Below are 27,845 nucleotides of genomic sequence, written 5' to 3'. Positions count from 1 at the left end.
ACAAAGCTCATAAAGGATAGGTATGTTATCCTAACAAAGGAACATATTTCAACAAAAGGCACACAATACAATGGCGATACTCTAAACAAACGCAATTCTTACGTACCTAGGGGGTGATTGTTACCGAATCATGACTATACTAGGACTTCAAAACTCAATCTTTTTCATTTATCCAGCCCTTTAACGAGAGCCATGCATCAGAAACCAGAGCTTCTCACACAGTGTTGCCAATTAGCTTTACCCTTCCCTAGCTCCCCTCATCCACATGCAGAGAATATAAGTAGGCCACTGCAATTATGACGTAGGGAAAGACCAAATTATGCGGCAAGGTCAACCAAATTATGCCCTTATTCAAGAAAGGGCCAATTATGCGGCATGATACAGCACATTTGATAATATTATATCATTGTTTTGTCCTTTTTAGGGTCTCGCCTAGCATTGCAGCGCGAATACACTGCCATTGCTTTGAGAGACATGCAGTATATACTGTAGTGTGGAAGCTTCATGGAAGCTCCGCCCACTCTCTGCCCATTGGCTTTGGTCTTAAATGCTGTCTTCCGATTGGTTTGGGCCTTTGTTAGTCCCTCCTCATTCATAATTTGTATCCCTCCATAGCTATTGGCCCCTTTACTCCCAACACTATTTTCTTCCCAGTCTCCCCACCCCACCGCCCCCTTCCTCAGACTGTGACTTCCCCCCCCCCCCCCAACCTCCCACTCCCGTTCATGTTTTCATGCCTGCCGGCACTTCTGTTTTCATCTTTATTATTGCCACCTTGAAATATGCGAGTTCAAGATGCGTCCTGTACAAAAACTTCGCGTTTAATGAACTAGATTTTAATGTTACTCTAAATATAATAAGACTCTAGGCAACATTCGGGGTATGCATGGTAACTGACGCCTCTTAGTTCACAAATGGCATTGTTGTCGGGCGGGAGGAACAGCAGTGTTTTAACTCATGCTTAAAACAAGCTTTTTTAAATAACTTCCTCTCAATTCAGTGCTATAATCTTGTGTACTGAGGTGACGCGCTAAAGAAATGCACTTTTTTGAACTCTGAAGAGACATTATCGCACATTTACATCATGTTTACTGTATGATTAACATGCTGATCGTTTTCACGGCTCAGCCACTGGCTCGTATACGCTTGGCTCGTCTCCGGCTGGCTCTACCTGTTAATTAATATATATTGGCTCGCGCACCTCTAACAAAGAGAGATGAATGAATACATGACAGTGAGCCAGGTAGATGGTAGAGAAATAGACTGGTGCAAACAGACAAAGTCAGTCTCCATTGCCTCACATCAGAATCATCACTTTCAATAACCTGGAAATCTGCCGGCAACTCCCGCATGCCCCAACCTCTTCCCCCTCACCTATTCTTAGCAGAAGTGGCAGATTCTGAGCTGTGCCCTGCTGGTGCAGAGGAGCACGGCAGAGTCTGTGGAAGCGTTGGTATCCCTACCCCTACGGGCGGGCACCTAAGCCTTCCGGGTGCCTTCACACTCAGGATAAATGAATACATTTTGTTCTGTGCTTTAGTCGCCCCTCTGTGAGCACTGTCTGGTAGATGAAGCTCTGTGTTAATAAACACATTCAGAGAGGTGGTTGTGTACAAACAAACAGCCACAATACCGTACGTTTTGAATGTGTAGTTAAATACGTGCTCATCGAGTAACTCATTGGCTGATCATTCCATGGCACTACCAAAATTACATTTGGACAGATTTGCTCAACTGTAAAACACTGCCTTCTATGGTTCATTTAACAACTCGGGGCTTTGGGGTTAGGTAACCTACTCTGGATGCTGTGTAAAAGAGTAAATACAAAAATTAATGCAATGAAACTAAGCAACCAGTACTGTCTAAAACACTGTGAAAACTGACACGCATTCTGGCATTTTGTTTAGTTAATGTCGATTTTCTCATACATGCGAGTAAAAGTACTCTTAATATCTTAATGAAATCTGCACACTTTCAACTAATAGCACTGGGTGCCCTTTGACAACTAGGCAATGAATACATTTTCATGTACGCCCAAAGCCCCCCTGCCCCCTTGGCAAACTTCATTGCCTCCCAGTGTTTGGGGGATAACCAAGACACAGGAGAGTGAGTCAAATAGTCTAGAAAATGAAAGAGAAGCCGGGATTCGGATTCACATGCTCCGATCCCGATGGTTAGTCTGTAAGCACTACTTTTATTAATGAGTTTCGCATTAGTAAAGCACAGTGTGCATCTGTGGTGACACCCAGGAGGTACGTGCCAAGCAATTGTTGACACAATCCACACTTTGCATCTTTTTTAATATATTTATTACGAAGTGCAGGACCTTTCCAAGGGATTTTGCACACTACACACATTCACTCCAAAAACTAAAACGTGTAGGTAAAAAACATTACCATTTACAATGTCAATAGCTCTAACTCATAAATGCGAGACCTATTTGCATTGCAAATGCTTGTTAAACTTGTTAACACTATCGGGGCATAGTTTCCATCTCACTGGTACCAATTTAACACCTATACATAGCAATGAACAACAGAAAGGGGACCAGTCAATCTTTGCAAAGGGCCTTCCACTGTGCGGCAACAGGCGTCACTGCGATTTTTTAGTAACTTTTTAATCGTTTGAGCTAGAATCAACATTTTATTTTGTAAAATCAGCAGATTATGCAGCAGGTAATAGATTTGGTCAACACATAAAATCCATATTCATGCGAAAAATGCCGCAGCAGCAGAATCGCATACTTCCAGTTCAATCAATCAATCAGGGATTGGTAAAGCGCGCTACTCACCTGTGAGGGTCTCAAGGCGCTGGGGCGAGGGGTGTGCAGCTTTGGTTCAGTCAAAGAGCCAGGTCTTGAGGTTCTTCCTGAAGGTGCACAGGTTTGGGGAAGAGTCTGATGTTGACTGGGAGCTCGTTCCAGGTCTTGGCTGTGATATAGGAGAAGGCTCTTCAGTCTGCTCTGTTTCTGCGGATGCGGGGGGGTCTATGCCATGGCGAGGTCGGCGGAGCGGAGGTTCCTTTTGGGTACATGGAAGGAGACTCTCTTGTTGAGATATTTGGGTCTGATGTTGTGGAGGGATTTGTAGGCATAGGTGAGAAGTTTGAAGGTTACTCTCTTCTCGACGGGGAGCCAGTGGAGGTCTCGTAGATGTTGGGTCATGTGTTTGTGCCGTGAGGTCCAGAGGACGAGTCTGGCTGCGGCGTTCTGGATGGTTTAGAACTTGTGTAGAAGAGTCCTGTTGATTTCTGCATAAAGGGAGTTGCCATAGTCCAGTCTGCTGGTTATTAGTGGGTGGGTGACGGTCTTTCTGCATTCGGAGGGTATCCATTTGAAGGTCTTTCGGAGGATGCGAAGGCAGTTGAAACTGGTGGAGGCGACGGAGTTGATCTGGCAGGTCATGGTGACGGCAGAGTCAAGGATGAGGCCTAGGTTCCGTGCGTGGTCTGTGGGGGTGGGTGGACTCCCGAGGGCCACCAGGTGTAGTCCCAGGCAGAGTTGGAGGATCCTAGGATGAGGACCTCCGACCTCAGAGTAGAGCTACTGGCAATCATCCCTCATCCAGGCCACGACGCCCTTCATTCCTTCCTGGAAGCAGAATCTGGTGTCTTCGGGGTTCTTTGTGAGGGAGAGGATGAGCTGGGTGTCTACGGCGTATGATACTATGCTGAGCCCATGCTGTCTGACGATGGCGGCTAGGGGGGCCATGTAGATGTTGAAGAGCGTGGGGCTGAGCAATGAACCTTGGGAGTACTCCACAGTTGATCTCTGTGGGTTCGGAAAGGAAGGGAGGGAGTCTGATCCTCTGGGTTCTGCCAGACAGGAAGGATCGGATCCAGTTGAGGGCGGTTCCTCGTATCCCAGCATCGTGAAGTCTGGCTGCGAGCCTGCAGTGTGAGACAGTGTCGAAGGCTGCGGGGAGGTCTAGTAGGATGAGGGCCACGGTGTGTCCTCGGTCGAGTAGCATGCGGATGTCATCGGTGGCAGCGAGGAGGGAAGTCCCAGTGCTGTGGTTGCTGCTGAATCCTGACTGGGAGGGGTCTAAGATGGAGTTCTCGTCGATGAAGGCGGTTAGCTGGGAGTTCACAAGTCTCTTGGTGACTTTGGCAGCGAAAGGGAGCAGAGAGATGGGCGGGTAGTTTCAGGTCCGTCCGGTCGGCCGTGGGCTTCTTGTGGAGGAGCTTGACTTCTGCCCGCTTCGTGTCATCTGGGAAGACGCCAGATTTGAAGGAGGCATTAATGGTCCGTCCTAGTGCAAGTGTGATGGCGGCGGCCCTATGGTAGATGTGCGGTGAACAGGGGTCCGTGGGGGCTCCTGAGTGGGTGTTTTTCATGGTCGTGGTGATGTGTTCAAAGGTGGTGGGATTCCAGGAAGTGACGGTCGGCTGTTTGTTGGCGGTGGGGAGTGGGGTGGTGTCCATCGTCTGTTCGCTGAAAATGTCATAGAGGGCTTTGATTTTCAGATGGAAGTAGGAGCTGAGCTTGTTGCAGAGTTCCTGAGATGGTGTGATGTCTGTGGTTTCACTGGGGGGTTTGGTGAGTTGCCCTGAATATAATGCAGTCCCTCTGTTAAGTAAATTGCCTGCTTTTTTGATCAGTCGCCATAAGGCAAATGAACATCAGTCACAATGGTGGCTAAACAGCAAATCACAGTAATGCATGGGCGCTATGATTTACACACTTATACATTACCTTTCCACACACAGGGCAGCTTGAGGGTATTTTCTTATACTTGTGCATGTTAATGTCATTGGAGACCAGCTCTTCTCGCTTCACACGTCTCACTCCATAACGCAGCAGCCCACAAAAAAGACAAAGGAAATTCACGTTATCTTTTGAGTTTCTCAAAGTTTTCTAACAATACAAGTGCAAGTAAAAATTAACAATTCCTATTAATGAGAAATTTCATAATGACAATATTGGTTTTAAAAGGGTATGTGCATTAACAGAGACTTAAAACAGCAGACAGTCTTAAACAAAATCAGTTTATTAGTTATCAATGTTACCACCTAATAATGTCTCATTGCTGACCATGTAACATGACCTGTAACACAACATACAACCCCCACTTTAACCACTGGATGATGTAGCAAGAGATCTTTTGTAGTCCAAATGACATCAGGAAAGTGAAGCAATGACACACACACACACACACACACACACACACCTTACAGCTTGGGTGGAACTATCGTCATGGTGCTTTTGATTCTTTTAGTCAATGTGCTAACTCTTGTAAAACTGGTGTGAATTACCTGCAAACTGGAAGCAAGATGACAATCCCATACCTAACTACTGTCACCCAATTTTTCAATGACCACAGATACCACAACCATTATCCCACCCCCACCTTCCCACATACAATTCCCTAAAATCCAGGTCTCCCAGTCCCCAAACATTTAGAAAATCCAATCACACCCCCATTCAACCGGTCACTCATATGCATTTGATGTGCTTGGATAACTAACATCGTCCCAGTTTTGTCTGCAGTGCGCCATCTCCTCACACACTACTCCTCCAATCATACCATGAGCGTAAACCTCCTACCACCTGAACAGGAGTTAATCTAAAATGTACAACCTCCATATCAGAATCCCTAGCGATTGAACTCAGGGATGTTCTCCCTAATACAAAAAAACTACTAACAAGTCCAACATAGCTGATAAAAATATCTATACCAACCTGTTGAAAGAATATAAAAACTCTATTCTTCAAACCAAAATGGATTATTTCTCTAATAAAGTCTTAAATTCAGCTAGTAAACCTAAAGAAATCTTTTCAATAGTCAGCGAGCTTTCCAAACCTGACAGAATTGTACCTAAGTTAATCCCTTAACAACTTCTCTGTGACTGTCAATTCATAATTTATGGAGTAAATCACTGCCATTAAGGCTAGCATTCCGACCTCTGCTACTCCAGTAAATACTTTTAATATCTGTGGTTTGCCGCCTTTGCTGACTCTGTTTCCCCATATTTCTTTAGAAACTTTTTTAGGCTTACTTAAAAGAGTTGGCTCTGGGTCCCCAGCAGACTGTTGCCCCCCCCATGTCCTCCAGGAGGTCTTCTCCAAATGTCATGACCCTCCTCTTTCTCTTCTTAATAAATCACTTGAAGTGGGCATAGTTCCTGGCCTCTTTAAAAGTGCGGAAATTATCCCCGTCTTGAAGAAGCCAGGTGGTGACCCTTCTGCTCTTGGCAACTACCGCTCAATTTTATTATTACCTTACCTCGGTAAGGTTTTAGAGGCATATGTCTCAACTCAATTAAGTACCTTTGTTGAACAGTATCACATTCTGGACCCCCACCAGGCCGTTTTTTGACCCTCTACCTCCACAGAATCAGTCATCTTGAAAGTCATGGACGACCTTAGAGGGGGCGTTGATAGAGGGCTCACCCAGGCCCTGGTTCTCCTGGATTTGTCAGCAACTTTTGACACGGTCGATCATAACATCCTACTGGACCGTGTCAGCAACGCCGGGATCCAGGGCCTGGCTCTAAAGTGGCTCTCCTCTTTTCTTAGTAACCGATTTCAATCGGTACGCCTCGCTAACTTCTCCTCAAAGATGATGGAACTTTCTTGTGGAGTACCTCAGGGCTCCTCCCTCTCCCCGCTTCTTTTTAATCTTTATCTTCTCCCTTTAATTTCCTCTCTCCGGGACAGGAAAGTCGTGACATATAATTATGTGGATGACCTTCAATTGGTCTTCGACATTAATCTCCACCCATCCTCGGTTTCTCATTTTCAAGACACTATGATTTTCATAAGTGAGTGGATGAATGAAAATCATCTGAAGCTCAACCCCGATAAAACGGAACTGATCCTCACTGGTGGACTTGCTAACCCATGGAACTCCAACTTTTGGCCATCTTCCCTACGCAACCCTCCCCCCTCCCCCCGGCTAGTTCTGCCAAAAGTTTGGGTGTAGTGGTCAGCAATGATCTATCAATGAAAGCTCAGATCATTCGGTGGTCTCTGCTGGGTTTTTTCAACTACGCAGAATTAAGAAAATCAGCAGATTTTTGTCTCGGGAAGCTCTGACTTTAGTGATTTTGGCTTTGGTCATCTCCCGACTTGACTACTCCAACTCCCTTTATGTAGGCGTACCAACTTAGACGCCTCCAACTAGTCCAGAATCAGGCTGCCAGATTGATTTTCCATCAGCCTAGATGGCATCGCATTCGGCCCCTGATGAAAGGCCTCCATTGGCTACCAGTGGCTATGCGCGGACTTTTTAAGATGGGATGCACGATCTTTAAAGCTCTTTATGGGAATAGCCCAGCCTTTATTTCATCTAAGATTCTACGTTACGTTCCCACTCGTAACTTACGATCTATTCACTTGAATCTGCTAGTCATCCCCACCTTCAATCACAAGAAACTTGGAGGTTCTCGATTTGGAGTCTTTGCTCCTCAGTTCTGGAATTCGCTCCCGATGGAGTTGAGGACGGCCACCTCTTATGCTCTGTTCAGGAAACAGCTGAAGACATGGCTGTTCTCTCAGGCATACGATAACTAGCTCCTTTTCCTCTAGTGCTGCATCACGTTTCCCTTAGCGACAAGAAGCCGTTGGTGAACGAGCGCTTTATAAGTCTCTTATAACATAACAGAACATAACAGAACATATCAAGCTTACATATAGACAAACCAGTCACTGCACTGAATGCACCATTAAGACTATACCTAATAGCAAAAGGAGGTCTAATGGATGGAGAACAGCCTCTCCCCTCTCCAGAAGTGATACTGAAGAACTTCTGACTAAGACAGAGGGAAGAAGGTAAAGATAACCATGAAAGTCACTCCCGTGCCCACCATCTGGAGCAGAGAGCAAAATCCCAGCTTACCCATGTAAAAGACATACACAACAACAACAACCTACAAGAAATTCAAAGTACCAGTGTTCCCAAATGTCGTTCTACAATCTTTGCTAAAATGCCTCTTACATAAAAGACGATCAGTGGATAAAACAAACTAGGAAATAGCAGATATAATCATGGATCACAAGACAGATCTGACTTCCCTTACTGAAACTTGGCTAACGGAAACATGGCAGCCAGCCTTGGAACTATTGGTATTAAAGGACACATCATTATCCACCCAGATTTAGCGGAGAACAGGTGGGGGAAGTGGCAGCCATATTCAAACATTTAATCAGTTCCAGAAATCTGACCAAAGAGCAAGTCTTTGTTTGGAAGACTTTCCTTAGAGCTAAAACCGGTGGAGCTAAACCCAATCAAGCTTCACCTCCTTTAACACCCTACCTCCCCCTTTACCCAGCTTGGGGGGGGGAGGGGGAGGCAACCTAGTTTTTGCATAACAGCTTCTTGCACTCTTTACAGAAAAAGAGTTTAAATCAGAAACGTCTTTCTCAGTGACTTTAATTTTCACTAGAATGATCAAAGAGAACCCATTGTTAATCACTTATCTTCATAACAACAATTTTTAGTAATTCTGCATTGCGTCGACCTACATTAAGGGAGCAACACCCGACCTTATCATAAGGAAAAGAGACAAACTGGACACAAATTCCATCCTTTCTGTTGCCTGGTCCGTTCATTCCTTCATTTTACCCTCAATTAACTTAAAGAAAGCAATGTTTATAGAGCAAAACACTGAACAAGAGACATAAGAAACTTAGACAAGGACCATCTCACTACAGAACTTTCAAGTCTTCCCCACATTTTACGATGAGAAGGATGTTACCAATCATTGTACAATAAAAGAGTGCAGATACGTTGGCCCCTGAAAAGCAAAAAAATAAAAATAAAATAAAAATTAAGCATTAGGTTTCTTGAAGGAACTGAATGAAGAGATTTCTCCAACCATCGGAGAGAAAGTGGCAGCAAATCCCATCACAAAAACTTACCCACACTACAATCTGCAAAAAAAGTGCTGAGCACATTTTTGGAGCAAGTCCAGTTCAAAAAACACGAGACCAGGCTGAGAATTAACACAAGAAACTCCATTATATTGTGTAAAAAAAAAAAAAAAAAAAAAAAAACAGCAGCAACACAAGATCATTCCTTATAAAGATTACCGTCACTTCTAAAGAAAAATATGAAGAACTGTTTAACTTTTTCAGGAAAGATAGAAAAGATTGAATGTTCCCTGGAAAACTCATCAAGGGAGCAAACTATCAACAGCTTAACCCGGGAATCTAAGAATGTCTGGAGCATTTTCGAAGACACTCAACAGTGGGAATTGAATGTAATCATCACCAAAAGCAGACTTTCATCTTAGGACCCCATTCCCCAATTTTCTCTGCAAGAAATCAAAAACTCACTAGGACCAATATAGCTGAATATCAACCTCAATGACACAAGGAACCATCCCTAACCCCATCAAAGCTAGTCAAGTCACTCCTGAACTTACAACAAAAAAGGAAAACTACAAAGAGCAGACCTCGAAGACTTCAACTCAGTAAAAAAAAAAACATTATTGGAGAAGGTATAAGAACCTTTGTTGAATTGCTGCTGGAACTCTTCATAAGAGAAACTAAACTATTCAATTAACTACAGTCCAGCTTTCAAGTGTGATGTAGGACAGAAAAGGTTATTTCGTCCACATCTAGGATGATAGTGGATCATGCCTACTTGTCCTCCTAGTTCAGTCTGCGGCCTTCGGTACAGCGATTCACATCTCCCTTCTGACAATACTCAAAGAAAGGATGGTCAAAAATGGCCTAGACTTCAAGTGGCTATCATTATTCACTGAAAACCATAGACGACAAATGAAGATCAACAACTAGTTATGGGACTAAAACTGCATCAAGAAGTCTCCCATGGCTCAAAATGGTCACCCCTCTATTTAACATTTGTATGGATTTTTAGCTCACAGCCTCGAACAATCAAACATCAACTAGCACTTTTACGTAGATGTCCTGGAGTTCCTCCCCCGTTCTTAACGAGACGCAGGCCTGGGCCTCCACTCACCATTTCAAACTCCATCCAATAAAAACAGAATTCACATCTGGGTCAAATACAAAATATCTATTTCTAACACCAGTCCACCCATCATGGACTCCATGAATCATCCAGGACAAACACCTGAACCTATAAGCAAATATCAAAAACATCGCAATGGGGGCACAAATCCAACTCTGACTTCTGAGAGGAATACAACACTTCATCCCAGAACAAAAAACTTTAAATGGGTCATGCAGGGACCAATTCTTTCAAGACTAGACCACGGAAACTCAGTTGTACTTGGAATACTCAAATTATATCTGGCCTCCTCAAAGCAGCAATACATGCACCTTCCAGGTTGGTCTCAAGAGCAAAAACATTTGTTGAGGTCAAATCCTGTTTGACTGCTCCACTGAGCCTCATGTAACACTTGGGGCACACTTTAAAGGGAGAGAACCGGATGCCAACATAATTCTTGTGGGTTGCCCCCACGTTTTGCTAAACTACTGATCTACATTGACTGAGTGTGCCCTGGGGTCCTGCCAAACATGTACCCAGGGCCTATGTTCTCTCCCTAAAGTGCATTAAGACAAAACCCGATTGGCACTCTTTGGCCACAGGTCAGTCCCTTGTAAATGGTACCACAGGTACCAAAAGCACTGTCCAGGGAAGGCCTCTAAGGGCTGCAGCACCTATTGTGCCACCCTTAGAGGCCCTGTACCTACCTACCTACATCCCCCTCCCCTTTGCAGGCTGCGTGTTTTGGTGCAGAACAAAGTGAAAAGTCGACATGCCATCCCTACAATCCACTGTCCTGTCATAGGTCAGCCACCCCTCTAGCTGGGTGCACTATACCAGTGGTGAGGGTACAGGTGCATGAGCTCTGTACCCCTACAGTGTCTAAGCCAATTCTCAGACATTGTGCCATTCAGAATATATGGTGCTAGGAGTTTGTCATTACGAACTCCAAAGTACCAGTTTTCATAATGACTTTACTGAAAACTGGGAAGTTTGCTATCAAACTTATGAGCACATTAAATATGAGCACATTAAACCCACACTGATGCCTGTGTGGATTTAATGAAAAATGCACACAGAGGGCATCTTAGAGATGCCCCCTGAAAAACGACCTAACACTAGTGTCCAGGCTGAGTGACTGCTCACCAGCTGTCACCACCAGACAGGTTTCTGGACCCCTGGGTCGAGATGTTGCTGCTCTCGGGGGTCTGAAACAATGCACATCCTGGGACGAGGTGCCACGCCTCCTCCCCATGGATGGTCAGGGTCCACGAAGGAGAAGCTTCAGAGGATGCCACCTTTGGGAGCTTCCCCAGGCCTTTGCTGCTGCCAGCAACTGGCCCCCACCGGTTCTGACCCCCACTTTGGGTGGGAGAATCGGCGGGAAAACCAAGCCCACCTTTGCCAACACCACAACTCAGGTGGGGGAGGCAAGGTGAAAAACAACTCTCAGTCCCCGCCATCTTGTAGATGGGGGGACCCAGCCAACCAGAGTGAGGCATATGACCCCTCCCACTGGAGGGTGACATAATAGGGGGTGGACCCACTCGGACCCACTCCAAGGATGCGACCCATTGGTCCCAACCTTTACCTACCTATAACGCCCCTAAAGCTAGTATTTAGGGGCAACCCTGAACCTTGCATCCTCAGACAAGAACCGAACAAGAAGAAGAGAAGAAGAAGGACCGAAGAGCAATGCTGAAACTAAGAAAAGGAGGACCCTCACTGACTTGGCCCCAGCCCTACCGGCCTGTCATCACCTTGAACCAGCTCCCGGTGTGACCTGCAGCCAGCAGCCTCAAGGATCCGAAGCACCTGCCCTGCCTACCAAATCAAAGACTTTGTCTCCCGTGAGCACCGGATTTGCTCACCCACAGACTCAGGTGCCAGCCAAATCTGTGAGTCTGTACCACTCTGCACCCGACGCCTACGGCCTGAGTTAGAGTGGCCCAACACCACGAGGAGGTCTCCCTGGCGGTCCTTACCTGAGAGCTGTTGATCTCTGACCTGCCTTGAATCTCCAAGTGAAGACAGCAGCCTCTTTCTGGAGGATTCCCCCCGACCGCGACTGGAGCTGGTAATTAAAACCCGACGCCTAAAGACACCCCTGCCCCCGACATCCCAAGGTCTTCGGTGGCCCAACCAACGGTGTCCCAGCATCCCCAGGCATCCCAACTTACCTCTCCAGCCGGTGGTCACCTCCAGAAGATCTTTGTCCCCAAGTCTGAAGTCTTTGTTGAAACTGGAGAATCCCTATTGAAATCAACAGGGCACCTGATGCCAAACCAGCACCCTGCACATAGCCACCCCTGCGCCGCTGCGGATGTACGTGGTTGCTAACTTGGATCCCCCTTTGCCCTGAGCGTTACACAAGGAGCTTTACTCCCACAACCTTGTGGTCTGCTCGTGAGCATCCACCAACCGGTGGCCCACTATCTATGTTTGGATAACATTGGGCCTCAGCACTCTGCACCCAGCCGCCCCAGTGCCGCTGAGGGTGCTTTAAGAGTGCATCCTTTAGCCTAGGGGAACCCTGGTTCTAACCTTGGAATACCAACTCCCACAAACAAGTACTTACCTACAAACCGTTAACTTAATTTTTAACACGTAGGAATACATTGACTGTTTTTCCTTGAAAATGAAGTGTGGAGTTGGTTTTGTATGAGAACTTGAAAAACTGCAAATAACTTAAAGCTGCTTTACTTACCTTTTCTCTAGGAAATGTCCCAGTGTGCTATTTAGGCATATCAAATTGAGTAGAAAACGTAATCCGTAAAGTAATCTGAAAAGTAACAAAAAATGATCTACCAGTAATTTCCACTGAAATGAAAAAAATTACAAACCTGTAACAAAGACATTTTCCTTCAGCTTGCTTGTATTGTTGAACCTGCTTTGAAATGTACAATTTACACTTACCTGTGACAGGCTTGCTTGGTTCTAGAAAATAAATACAACTAAATAATATTTTTATACAAATTAAATTGGTCTGAGTTCAGTCTTTGGGTGTGTGACATCATTTGCTGATTGAGTGTGCCCAACAAATGCTTAACACTACCCTCTGATAAAGCCTTACTTCTTGCCTACCTTTGGGGATCCACTGGACTCTGTGCACACTATACCTCATTTTGGTACAGTATATTCAGAGCCAGCTTCCTACATTAATACCTACTTAAAAGTGGATTATGGTGCTACATGCAGGTGTACGCTGCTGATTTTCCTATGAGAGTCAGTCTCTCTCTTGCTCTCTCTCACTCACGAGCCCATGTTAAGTCTGGCCAGAGACTTTCACCATTTTGAAAACTCACTGACACATGGCATTTTGGGCCTGTTTGGATCAAGACAAAGAGGATCTACTGAAAGGTGGGTAGGTATGGCCCTGAGAACTTTTACCCTATTGGTTAGAGCAGAGCCAGGAGTCACCCCATCTACAAGTTGGTGCCTGGTATAGATATGGCACACCCAAGAACCCTTTTCAGATTTTCTGAACCTACAGAAAGTCAGAGAAAGACTGACCCTGCCCCCTCTTGCACCCAGGTTGATTCCATGGGTCACTTGGCTGACCTCCTGTGTGGCTACTGGAAAACAACAAGCTGCAAGAGACCTTTTATTGGGAGTGCCTAGCTGACCAGTGGCAACTGGAAGTGGACGAGTTCCTGCTGTAGGCCTCTGCTTTGACACCCTGTGAGTCTCTAAATACCTCCTCTGAAGTCCTAGGGGGTGTTAGACTTGTACTCCTCTGGTTAATTTGGACATAAATGGGTAAGCTCATTTATGTCGAAAAGGTAGAAGGTAAACTTTTGACCAAGACGAACCTAGTTGGTGTATCTCACCTGGGCGCCATTGCTGTTGGCCTGAAATGGCACCTTGACCTCAGTCTACTACAATCATTGACAATCCTTGGCACTTTACTTATTCTTGGCGTTATTACTGCTTACACTTTTTTTAATTCTGCTCTACGGCTCTCCGTATTGTATTTTTGGTGTCATTTTGCATGGTGTCATAGGATGCCCATAGCTACAACTCTCTAAATATTCATTGGAATTCAGAGGAGTCTATGGTTTGCTCCTTGGACGAATTTCACATGTATTCAAGGCTGAGCACAGGCTAAAAGCTTGCAGAGGCTTATGTTAATTGGCCTCCTTATTGTTCAGGCAGGTGAAGGATAACTCTCTATAAGTTACTTTTCCTTAATACATATTGAAAATCTGATCTTGCCACTGTATTACATTTTATCATAATTATTAAAAAATAGGGGTTTAATTTTAATTTTTCTCCCTTTCTAAAGTTAGCAGTATTATTATGTTAATCAGCATTTTGGATTTATAAAGATGACTGAGGCCTGTCACAGCGAAAATAGCTTTTTGGGCCTTGCCCCTGTTTAGCCAGATATGTTACTCCTCTTGGCTGGATTATGTTGATAGGCAATTTAAATGCACTTCACTTCTATTATATATCTGCATTCAGGGATAATGGAAAGGATGCATTGTGGTCTGGCACCTTCACCCTCAATTGATCCATAACAAAATGGACAAAAGTACCATTGTATTATGGCACAGGCGGTTTACAATGAACATGTCATTAGTGAACTGCTAGGTACAGAAGTTTAACCTGGAGCAGAACTCATAGTAATTGAATCTTAATTGGAAGTTTATTTTATTTATTTTTTTAATCTTTTTATTAGGAAAACATAAATCAACTCTACAACAATGAAAACAAACTAAAAAGGAGCAATCGCCAGGATTAGCACATCATTTAGGATTTACGACTAAAAAAAATTAAAATAAACAACAGCAATAACAATACGAGCACACAATTACCATAATCTTTAAGGGGACTCCCTGTCTACATTATATGTGGCATCATCAGTAAAGGGGTACACAAAAATCCTCTATATGCGTTCCAAGGGCCCCATATTTTTGTCCATTTGCCTGGGCAGCCTCTACTTTCATATATCACCCTTTCGGCCTGCATGCACCAGTCCATGTCCTCAGCCCAGTCCAAGCGTCTCGGTATAACTTCCCCCCCACCTCCATGTTCTGGCAATATTTCATTTTGCAACAATACAGCCCAAGGAGACCCACAGTTCTTCGGTACGGTTAAGATCGGTAGCATCCCAAATGTTCATGAGACAAAGCCTAGGGGAGGGAAATATCGAGTTCTGACATATTTGGGTCATGGTAGCTAGAACCTCGGTCCAATAGTGTTGGAGAATCGGACAGTCCCACCACTGATGTAGGAAGGTATCTAAGGAGCCGCAATGACGGGGGCAGAGTGGGGAGGTAATTAAACCCATTTTGACTAGAGCCGTGGAGGGGTAATAAGCCCTGTGAAGTACTTAAAGTTGTATAAGCTTAAAACGGGATCGGATTGCTACCTCCATGGGAGATGCCAAGGCCTCCCTCCAGTCCTCATCCGGAATTTCCCCTAGATCGTCAACCTATTTTATGCGAAGTTTGTCAAGTGGTTCCAGTAAGTTGTTAAGTATCTTGCTGTAAGTTAGGGAAATGGCCTTGTCCGGGAAGGTAGTCGTCAAGGAGTCGGTCTTCTAGAGATGATGAGACGGGCAGCTCTGAGCCTTTGGCAATGACTTTATTTAGTGCACTGCAAGCTTGTAGATAACGGAAAGTTTCCCCTTCATGCAATTGGTATTTTGCCCGCAATTCATCGAATGGAACCACCGCACCCCTCACCCAAATGTCCCCTACCACGAAAAGGCCAATTAAGTCCCATTTATCAAAACCGGGTAGACTCAACAGCATCCCCAGATGACAGGATTACAGCAATGGAGTAACTCACGAGATATTACCCTTCCAACCTAGCGCGGCAGTGGCCGTGTGCCAGAATGAGACCGTGGTAGAGGTGGGTGGAAATAATGTTATGTGCTTGGGCCCTCCATATAGCGCCCTCATATAGTTGCCCGCCGCCATATTGAACCGATCCATTCTATACGCCGGGCCTGTGATGGGGCGGTGGGCCCAGTGATTGAGGGCCACCAGTTGCGAGGCCCAGTAATACATTTTGATTGCACGAAGTGCGATACCACCATCGTACCAACTACGTAAAAGTTTTGTAAAGGCGATGCGGGGAGTGCCGCTATCCCGTGGTAATGAACAAACCTCGAAATCAATCATTAAAAAATATTGTGGTGAGACAGGGTAAGGTGTATTTTGTAGGGCGTATAAAAAGTGGGGAAGCACCATCATTTTAAAGAGGGCAGCTCTACTGAGTAGGGTAAGGAACAGCGCCCTCCAATGCTGCACGTCCGCCCGGAGGCGATGCAGGGGAGGGAGGAGATTTCTTCTGTAGAAGACATCCGAGTCCCTCGTGGCATAAATACCCAGATAGCGGAAGCCATCCGTAACAATACTGGCCGTACAGGCCGGAGGAAGCCATGGGGGATCTCCACTGAGGACATATATCAAGGACTTGTCCCAGTTGATGGTATAGCCCGAGTATTACCGAAAAAGAGCTAGAATATGGAGCACTGTATGAAGCGAAAACCAAGGTTTGGCCAAATATAAAAAAATATCATCGGCATAAAGTGATATTCTATCCGACCAATCCGGAGCCCAATTCAGCCCATGAACAGACGGGTCTCCTATAATCCATACTGCCAAGGGCTCCAGCGCCAGATCGAAGAGCAACGGCGATGGGGGCAACCCTGCCTCGTGCCCTTCCCCAGCTCAAAGATTGTCGATCTACCACCATTAACAGAAACTCGGGCCAAAGGTTTGTTATATAATAAGCACACCCAGGCCATAAAGCGTGGACCAAAGCCGTATCTTTCCAGAGAGGCAAATAAAAAGAGCCACTCCATCATGTCAAATGCCATTTTAGCGTCCAAGGACACAATCACTGCGTCTTGTTGTATGGTGGAGGCCCTGCCCAGTACTCCAAAGAGGCGACGGAGGTTGAGCACCGTGTTTTTTAACGGCATAAAACCGGATTGATCCGGGTGTATTAATTTATGGAGGTGGGGTGATAGGCGAAGGGCCAAGAGTTTAGCTAGAGTTTTGACCTCTGGGTCAAGGAGGGAGATTGGTCGATAGGGACTGCATTGATCTTGGGGTTTCCCCTCATTGTATATAACAGCAATATTAGCCAAACGCTGAGTCTCCAGCAAACTCCCATGTTCTGCACTTTCATTATACATTCGTACTAGGTATGGAGCCAGTATCAATGAGACCGCTTTGTATAGCTTGATTGGGAGGCCACTGGGACCCATGGCCTTCCCAGGGGGCAGTGCCTCAATAGCCTTGGACACTTCCTCCGGATTAAGTGGGGAGTCAAGGTCTGCTACATCTTGAGGGTCTAACCTCGGTAGGGGGAGGGTAGAAAGTAAATCAGCGGCCTCTTCCTGCGTGGAAGTGGACATAGGGACGTACAGGTGCTCAAAGTGGTTAGCAAAAGGCTCTGCAATTCCATCCCAGTCACTTCGCCTCTCTCAGCCAGGGGCCACAATTTCAGCCACCCACCTACTGGCAGATTCTCGCTTATCCAGCCGTGCCAACAATTTACTGGCCTGGTCTCTTATTTCATAGATCCGGTATTGAGTAGAGTGGTAGTGCAATTGGGCCGCCACTCTAGCTATATCATGATATTCCCTCTGCTGCACTACAAGCCTGTGGGTAGCGTCTGGTGAGTCGGACGTGATGAGGTCGCGTTCGAGATCAGCCACCCCCAGTTCTATACCCTCTAGCCGCTTACGTTTCTTTTTGATGGCCTGCCACCGCTGCTACCCCACACCCTTGAACTACCGTCTTATATGCCTCCCATAACGTTACATCCGAGTCGACAGAGCCCTCATTTTCTGAGAAGTAATCCGACGTGGCCTTTATCAGTTTGTCTCGTATCTCCGGGACTCGACTAAATTGGAAGTTATTAACTTTTGACCCTTACGGACAGTAACTATATCCCTTGATCTACAACTTTACCACATTGAACACTTTATATACAAATCAGTATTAAGGATCAAGAGGGTCTCCTAACTCATCTAGGCTAACTAAAACTACCAACCACCTTGTTTCCAGGAGTTGGGTAGGTTAACGCTTAGCATACGGTACAGTATGAGTAGGACTCCCAGTTTTCCGTTTTAACTGATTTTTACAGATAAATACAGACAGAAAGTTATTTTTTTCCTAACTGTATTTATTTTTAAATACAGAAAAATACGGAATATAGGTCTTCTTTCTACTGTCAATCATGAGTGCTAGGTCAGCAGGTGTACAGATTGAGAGGTAGGGGAGATGAAAAAAGACAATATATTTCCTAATTAAGCTTAATTAAATGCAGAGCTACAGTTATTTATGCTATTCTGCAATGCAAGTGTTTTCAGATAACACTATTGTACTGTATACTGCTGAAACCTTTTGGACATTCAAATGCGAATGTACATTTATCAGTCAAATAAATGTGGAAAAATACCCATGGCAATTTCATTTATACAGAAAACGCAAAATAAAAATGGATAAATCCAGACAAAATTAGCAAGAAATAAATATGGATAAATACAGACGGAAATGTAGAAAAAATAAAAACCATAAAACCGGGAGCCCTAAGTATGAGTTTTGAAAAGAAGAGGAACTGCTTTTTTGGGACCAAGAAATAAGCACCCTGAATAAAAGACACGCACACTGATTTTTGATTTTGGTAGTAAATGCTACTTGTAAGAGTGACGGCCTTAAAGGGACTCCTATAGAACTTCAAAATGAAAATCTGTTGTCTAACTTTCATGTTGTTACAAAGTGCTCATTTGTAGAATGCTAAGATGTCTTTACAGAATGCTCTATTGTCACTGGATACAAACGGGGATTAGAATCTGCTTGGTTTAAGATCTGTCTGACCTACATATTGGTGCATTCCTGCTCACTAATGAACTTCACTTAACTATCAATCGTGTTGGATCATTTGTGGACCGGATTGACCAAAATCATTGTTTGAGGACTATAAAGTAGCTCTGACTCTTTAGTGCCAGATGGTAAGACACAAAACATTAGGGATGCAAAGCCTTGTCAGGCTCAACGCCCTGCTGGGATCACCAGATCAGCGAATAAAGGACCCTGAAAGAATGGGTAGGTGTGTTAAGTCTGTTCTTTGCCCTGACCAAAGACAAGTTCATGCATCACAGCAAGTAATCTGTTCTTTTCAATTTTGAAAAAGGGTCAGATTGACAATCCTGTACATTTTCATTCAATAGCGCTTTTAGACACTTGAGCTAAATCTTTTGCAAAATGTTAAGTTAGGCCTTTTAAATGTGTGCTCTGCCAAACATGGGACCCAAATAAGGGAACAGACCAGGTTCCAGGCAAGATGCTCCATGATCAACACCTAGGCCATACACCCGATGGCTCTAAAATATGATGCAGTAAAAATACATATGTACAAGCTATGAATGTAGATTTTTCCAACACATATGATCCAGTGGCTAGTACCTCAGATTAGATAAGATATTCAGAGAGAAGTATCCTTTATACTTAGCTGGCACAGCAAAAACGAAACTAACCGGAAGGTTATAATAAATTAATGGCCTAAAACAGGGCTGTTGATTGGCCTATTGTTCCTATTTAGATCTTTCTCCCCTAATTTGGAAAGTGCGAAAATTGTGGCATTTGTGTACATTGAAGATTTGATGGTTTCAAATTTGGACTAGAAATCTAATTTCCGCTGGAGGCCTACTGGGTCAATTTCAACACACAAATCCATGTAAAAATAAATATTGCCAACAATAAGGGGAATTTTTTTTCTTACACATATTTAAAGACAAAATATAGGTAGTGTGGCATTGCGGATGCCAGGTCCTGGGGTCAAACTGTCATTGCACATGTCCAAAGGGAGAACGTGGAGGTAATTGGTCAAACTCTGGGCTACGTGCAGGTGTAATGCAGACATTTGTTTGCACTCCATAGAAGGCTGTGTATGGCGTTTGTTGGTCACACAGTGGGTAGGGTGCAAGGCTTGGCAGGAGGCCAAGCTCTACAGTCAACACCACCTCAGCTGCGAGTCTTTGAGTAGCAGGTGTTGGATGGATGTGAAGCTCAGCGCAGGTTCTGTGGATATAGATCATCAAAACGGAGGTTGGCCACATTGGGACCCCTAGGTGAAGGGCCTGGCTGTAGGCCAAGACATGGGTCAACCACACTGAGCGTGATCAAATCTGCATTGTTCATGGGTGCATGACCTAGCTATAGGTCAGTGTTGTAGCCAACCCCCTACAGCTTAGTGGTTATATTGAAATAAAAAAAAAAAATACACTGACAAACCCAAGTGTAAGCCAAGGTTTGTTTGTTCCCAAGACATCAATTTATGTTGTAACAAACACCCTCACAAATTCCCCCCAAAAAACACTGGTAAAGTGAAATTATGGGTATGAAACCTAATCTAAATACCTTTTGAATTGGCCAGTTATTAATGCTAATACAACCACTCATGCCCCAACAATGCACTGCTCATGACCTAACTTAAAATCACTGATGACAAGCTAAATGACCTAATTCATGACATCAGTGAAGAGATAGCAGAGGACATTAATTGCATCATGCATGACATCATTTATCAATAATGATATAACATGTTCTTCTAGCCACACTAGGTGTACACTTTCCTAGCAGCTAATGGAAACTATTCATAGGATTTATCTGGTGGAAAACAGAAGACAGATTCATTTCACTGGACCATAAACACTGCCACTAAGCCTATTATCTACAGAAAATGCACTTTCATATCTGGTATGTAATAGATGTGAAGCTGAAACTCATCCTAATCAGTTTAACTATCTCTCATATCTCGTACACAGAGCACAATTGTGCATGGTGTACATTATATTAGTACATAACTCAAGCAAACATTCTTAATCTCACCCTCCTCTTCTCCCAGATTAAAGGTCCAATCTTTGGAGAGCAAAGATTCAGTCTGTGCCCAGCACATAATGTAGAAGCACTATATTTTTCAAGCATACAGAAATGTCAACCCTTTTCCCTAGAATTAACTGTAGAGTGCTGCTGTTTCGCCTTTCTTCGAGGTATACATTGTGACTGTTAATCATTTATTGCACTTGGTTGATGTGCAAGCACTCTGCACTATACTTATTCATATAGTGATGTCACCATGGGTGAGGGCATACGCGGTCTCATTGGAGAGGTCATTGATGCCAATCAATGTCCCCAGTGATGTTACATGTCATGAGGGGTCATGAGCTATGGTTTACACAGATAACAGTAATTGGTCAATTTTAGAGACTTTTAGGTTTCATAAACCATAACTTTACTTTTAATGTTTTTAATTTCAGGGAATATTAATTAAATCAAATGTATGGGAGTTTTTCCTGAAAAATAATGCAGTGGTATAAAAAATTCACATTTCATAATGACTCATGACATATTTTTCATTTTTTGAAGAAATGGCCGGATGATGCATTGTCTCTGGTGACATTGCACGCAAGGTGCATCTCACTGCAGGGGGCCTAAAAGGCCGATATTAGTCTCAGCAAACCTGGCCAGTCAGTACAGGCTGAACTGATTCAATTGGAGCAGAACAAATACTGATTTGTACACAGTTGGTGTGGGAGAAAAATATGTATACTCATGTGTAAGTACCACATAGCTATGGTAATCAGTTCCAAATCTCCCCTGCACTATCTCAAACCTAATGGGCTATCTATTTCTATCACTGAAACAGTTGCTCCGAGCTACAGCTCGGTGCTCCACACTCTTTCACAGAGTGGTTCTCCCTAATTCACAAAACTATTCTAGACCCGAGTGAAGCCCTCCACTGCCTTTGAGAGACCTCCAACAGCTGTCAATACAAACTACTTGGAGGACTCTGTCTCTCACATTAAGCTTAGATCGACCGGGTTTCTGTTCCCTTGTTTGCTAGCACTGCATTATGTATAGTTTTGCACTGTTTTCTCGTAGTGTTGTGCATATGTGGCAATTCTATTTTCTAGATGGATGGCCATGTTTGGACTGTTCCTTTTGACGTTTTGTTGGTGAATGCCTTTTCTAACATATATAAAGGCCCCACAAAAAAGACTTGGGGTAAAAGAAGCTAGTTTCCTAGGCATAACCCTGGGAAGTGCATCTGCCTTGGCCTGCCAATAAGCTTTGGTACCTGCAAATACATTTAATATTTTATGGAGCCAATGATGTTTGTGTTTTCTTTGCATCACTCCAAGGAGGGTTGAAAAAGTTGTTCCCTAACAGATTGTGCCCTGGACTCAGATGCGTGGAGTATCACACCTGGCGAGCCCCTTGCTGCTGTGGCACTCCAACGCATAGAATAGACCTCTCAGGCAATTACACAGGGGGCTGTGAGTTCTCATCGTATCAAAAAGTTAACTGATAGCGGCTGATCCTTTCGGGCGATCGTAACCCACACAGGAGAGCCTGAGCCAGAGAAGTGTATTTATGTTTTTTTTAAGTGGACCCCAAGGGAAAAAAACTCCTAGAGTGTAGCATGGGAAGCATTTAATTATCATTTGGCACCGGAACACAAGGAAAAGATTTTGAAATGTACCCAAAAATAATCAGTTATTGAAAAAAAAACTGTTTTCAAATTACATGTTGACTGATGGTAATATGCAGTTATTTTTCCCTGCTATAAGTTGTCAACAACTGTTATTTTCTCTCTCTCTCTATATATATATATATAAAACATTTTTTGGACTCTCGCTCTATCAACTTCAAAGACCACAATGCCATGCTCCTCCAAATGATTGATCTCTGCCTTAACAACAATGTGTTTCTCTTTGATAAAGTTTTGTACAAACAACTGAGGGGGGTGGCTATGGGGGCATGTTTTTCTCCAACCTATGCCTGCCTTTTGGTGGGTTGGTGGGAGGAACATGTCCTCAGGGTCACACATAAGACCATGTGGGATTCACATATCCGGTATTACGGCAGGTACATTGACGACATTTTTATCGTCTGGGAAGGATCCAAAGAGGAGGCTTCTTTTTTTGTAACATCTATTAACACCAACATCATGAATTTACAATTCACGGCTACCATCAGCACTGAGAGGGTGGAATTTCTGGATGTGGAGGTCTTCATTTTAGGAAACCACATAGAAACTAAATTACACAGAAAAATCACTGCTGGGAATTCCATCTTACATGCCAGCAGTGCCCACCCACCCCATCTCATACACAGTATACCCTATGGGGAATTTCTCCGCCTACGGCAAATTTGTAGCCGCCAATCTGACTTAGAACAATGTCAGAAGGAAGCTTCTGACCAGTTCCTTGCTCGAGGTTATAAACAACTTAACCTCAAAAAAGCCCTTGACAAAGCTAATCTTTGTTCTCGGGTACTCTGCCTTCCCACTGAGCAACTTCAGGCCACATCTAACAGTTGTGAAGTAACAAATGAGGCTATGCAACCCATCAGACTAATTACCACTTTCTGTGAACAACATAAGACTTTTCGCAGTATAATTTACAAACACTGGCCAATTGTCCTGACTGACATGACTCTCAAATTTTTGCTGCTCAATCTACCCAACATTACTTTCAGGAGAGCGCCCTCAATGAGGGATGCTTTGGTTAAATCCAATCCTGAATCTACGGAAAAGGCCACCTGGCTGTCACGTTCTGGTTTTTTTAAATGTTCATCATGTCGTGCTTGCAAATTCGGAATCAATGTTTCCGAGTACAACACAGCATTTAGCAACATTCCAGTACAAATAAAACACCACTACACTTGTCGTACTGATTTTGCAGTCTATGTGCTTGAATGCACCTGTCACCTTAAGTATGTGGGCAGTACTAAATTACCTGTTTTCAATCGCATCCTGCAACACCTTCGTGCGATTGTCAACTCGGATTTCACATACCCTGTTGCTCGACATTTTAAAGCCATTCATTCTAATAAAATCTGTGACTTGAAATACTTTGTCATTGGGGCAGTACCCCCCTCAATTCGCGGGGGTAACAGAGAGACACAACTTCGTCAGTTAGAATCCTCCTTCATTCTATTACTTGACACTAAAATGCCTAATGGGATGAATACGAGTGAAGACCTGCACAACTTTTTGTAAATATCTGTATTTGACAATTTGGTCGTTTCTTTTGTTGAATTGCAGTTTGTCAACCAGTCACTTCAACATCTAGTTGTTTTATTCTTCACTGGCGGTCACAACATCAGTTTTATTCTTAAAGCACTAATACTTATTTGTCTTCTGTTTCACCTCTTTCTCTCTTCCTTTCCTTGGTTATATTCATTTTATCCCCCTTTTTTACTTGTATCTCTCCCTTTTACTTCGATTTAATGATACTATACTGTTTTTTCATTTAAACTTTATTAACTTGTTATTCTGAGAACATGAGTGTGCATTCCTGTTAGAACCAATGAATTAACTTCAGATCTCTTATTTTAGTACATCCAATCATGGTTGTGATCAACTATTAGCATTATAGCATTTTGGGGCACTTGCCAGATATTCATTCATTTGCTATTATATGCTTATTTCTGTGATTCGTACTAATTATTGTTATTTTTTGGGTTATTAATTGTTTTGAACTGAATCTACAACACTCTCATGATGATACACTCCCACTACTTTAGTATTTTGTTTATGTTTACTGTGAACAAGAGATTTGATTGGGTGATACAATCTTTTTAAAGGAAGGTCCGGTATCAGCGCGTCAGGTGATCAAGATCGCGGAGGCGATCGAAATGCGTCTGAGGCGGACACTTGTCTGACTAAATGAAATAAATGTCAGGACTTAAACCGTAAAACCGCTTGGTGTATTCTTTTGGACGGCAGCAGAGCATGGATTGAGGTCCGTACCTGCTTTCTAACTCCCCTGGGTGTATTTGGGAGATCAGGACTTTGTTTGTGTGTGTGTGTGTATATATATATATATATATATATAAATAAAACAAAAGAAACCTCTGCTCCACTTCGGAAGAGAGCACACACACGAGGGCTATTTGGGATAAGGCCTATTATTAGCTAAACCTCCTCAGACCCAGCAAAAGAGACGCATTTCAGCTGAAACAGCAGCCTTCCTCAGTCTAGTGTGCGCCATTTTGGAATCAGCCTTTAAGCCTTTATACATTTTTTTAAAATCATAGACATAGAAAAAAGTTCATGGCATCAAACCTTTAAATATCACATTAAGTAATCTTAAGAACAGTGAATCAATACTGTGCATTACATTGATACTGTGTACCTGATGGCTATAGCTGACGGTAACTATAAAATGCCTAATGCATTAAGAAATGTTTAAAAATGTTTTTAAAAAATTAATAAAGTACATAGGCCAAATACCAAAACCAATACAGTACATATTATAATCTGTGTATCAACGCTGACACTGAAAAGTAAATGCCTTTCATGATGTTATGAACCTGGTAATCAACCATAATCACCATAGGCCATTAAGTAAAAAACATTTGCGCTGGTTACATGGTTTGAAAATGTCTGGCAATAGTGCTGCTCACAACTGCAATTTCAGGGAGAATGCTACGTTTCAAATGACAGTACACTACTGTTGGAAGCTCCATGAGGGAGCACTCATAAAATCCCAAATATCTCAGGCACTGCACACGCGGACTCATTGTTGCGGCGTCTTTTGCTAAAAGATAATGCCTATAATTTCATCCGTTTTTCAAATTAACCAAATATATATATATATATATATATATATATATATATATATATATATATATATATATATATATATATATATATATATATCCTACTGGCGGTCGCCAGTAGGTAGTTACAACCTAGTTTCCAAAGGAAAAGCATTTTTTGATTTGTTTATAACTTTGACGTCGTTCATCGAATCTTTATGAAATTTTCCAAAAAGTTGCACTTTTTAGGTCAGCTCCTATCTTTAGTTTGGGGGTGATTCGTCAAGCAGGGGGCTGTGAAAAAAGGGGGTCACAAAACGCGTTTTCCCCATGTTCATTTCCATAGGAAATTTTGCGACGAGCTACAGCCCGAACTGCTGAACGAAATTACCCCAAATTTGGCAGAAAGGTAGAGCTTGGTTCAGAAAGCGACCTTTTTTTAGGTCTCGCTAGGCAGCGCAGCTGCTCTGGCAAGACATTTAGTTAGTGGATTTTCAAAGTGCTACCCATGCTTTTGCTGGCCACAAGCTTGAGTGCACGTGCGCGTGCACGCGCGCAACAGCCATCTGCCTTTCCTTTGATGTCATTGGTAATTAAGCGCCTCTCTCCGGGCACCTTTTTTTATTGCAGTTCCAGGACGTGCTCTCCGGCCGCGCGGCAATTGCTTGTTTTCTTTGGTGCAAGACTGACCTCCAGTGGCTGCCTTTGGTGACGCACATAGATTAAAAAAAGACTAGGGGCCATATGTAGGTAATTTCTATTTACCGATTCCTAAATACCGAATTTTACCGATTCAGTATTTAAGAATCGGTAAATAGAATGTAGGTAAAATAAAAAAATTTTTAAAACGGTACATTTTACCGATTCGGTAATATTCGGTATTACTGATTCGGTATTAACCGAATCGGTAATAAGGAATACCTTCCTATTCATTACTATGGGCCTGGAGGCCCATAGGAATGAATGGGAAGCCATTGACTATTACCGATTCGGTAAATACCGATTCGGTAATAGGAGGAGCATATTCAAGGGTGGCAGGGTGTCACATTGACACCCTGTTGCACCCCTAAATCGTGCATGTGTGCACATGTGGCGCACATACATGCCCTAAGGGCATGTATGTCTGCCACATGGCATTTCTAGAAAAGCACAAATTTGCTTTTTAAAAGGTATTCAGTATTTACCACCAACCTGTAGTTGGTGGTAAATAACGAATCCTTAAAACAAAAAAGCACTCACTTGAGTGCTCCGTACATAGGATTTAAGGATTCGGTAATTTACCGATTCGGTATTTTACCGATTCCTTAAAATACCGATTCGGTAAATTACCGAATCCTTAAAACCTGCCTCCTACATTAGAAAGGGCTAAATACCGGTCGGTAACGGGAAAATTACCGATTTTCGGCCGTTACCGACCGGTATTTAGCTATCTACATATGGCCCTTATTACACTGAGGTTTCTATGGCATTTTCGGACTTTAAAATTAACTTCAAACATCGGATTACCATGACATTTTCATTCTTGTCATTTTGCCTAGTACATTATTTTTATTTTCGGTTAGGGAACTCCGTTTTTTTTTTTTTACTTTAGTGTTGGAAAGTGTCACATTTCTCTGGGAAAGTCGGCTGTTTGTAACATAGCAGGCAGGGGCACAGTTCAATTCTCATGAAACTGTATTGCGATCTAGCTAATGTCTTATAAAATGCGCAAGGTATCCCTCTGAAAAATTAGTTGATTTTTCTCACTTACTCTTTTCCCCCAAAGACACTCGCCAATAGGCTTCAGAGGGTCAGACAAAAAAGCGAGCCAAGATCCCCATTGGTTTCCAAAAATTGCACAAATACATTTTAAAGTTTCTAGTACAAGGCTTTCTGAGATTCAGGCAAATAACTTCCCACACATCATGTACCAAACTGAAACCTGCAATCAGCAAAGGAAAATCACATCTGCCAGCGATTCTTCGGACGGATCCGTGGGGGTACAATGTCCTAGTCAGTAGATCTCAATGAACCTAAAAGACTCGGGGACCAAACTACATGACTACAGGAAAACAGAAAACTCAAAATAAATACACATTGCCTAATAATTATTATTTAATTTCAAGTAAGGGAGCATTGGCGCAATAATGGCTTATTAGCAACCATTCCTCAGTATGTCCTCTGAAGATGTGACTACGCCAACCCTCATCTGCACCCTGCCTATAATCGGACGGCAGAACGCCACCGCTGAACAGGAATCTGCTCTGGCGAAACAAACGTCAGGTTATGAAGGATTGAACTTTTGCCTCAACATGTCGTAATCGATACACCTTGGGCAGAAAGGGAGGGAAGGCCAGGAAATAGACTGCATTTA

General features: G+C 43.4%; 1 protein-coding gene across 4 annotated transcripts in view; it reads right to left on the bottom strand.

The window, feature by feature from the left end:
* PRDM15 (PR/SET domain 15) overlaps positions 1-27,845 on the bottom strand; it is a 439,353-nt gene that overhangs the window by 141,248 nt on the left and 270,260 nt on the right. For all 4 annotated transcript variants that reach the window (XM_085621221.1, XM_085621224.1, XM_085621222.1 and 1 more), the window contains one exon: positions 4,694-4,785. In XM_085621221.1, coding sequence (XP_085477347.1) covers positions 4,694-4,785 — 92 coding nt within the window. The remainder of the gene's footprint in view (positions 1-4,693; positions 4,786-27,845) is intronic.

This window comes from Triturus cristatus, chromosome 8, assembly GCF_964204655.1.
Source record: "Triturus cristatus chromosome 8, aTriCri1.1, whole genome shotgun sequence".
NCBI lineage: Eukaryota > Metazoa > Chordata > Amphibia > Caudata > Salamandridae > Triturus > Triturus cristatus.
Note: the sequence above shows the minus strand (reverse complement) of the source record. Positions and strands in the feature narration are given on the sequence as shown.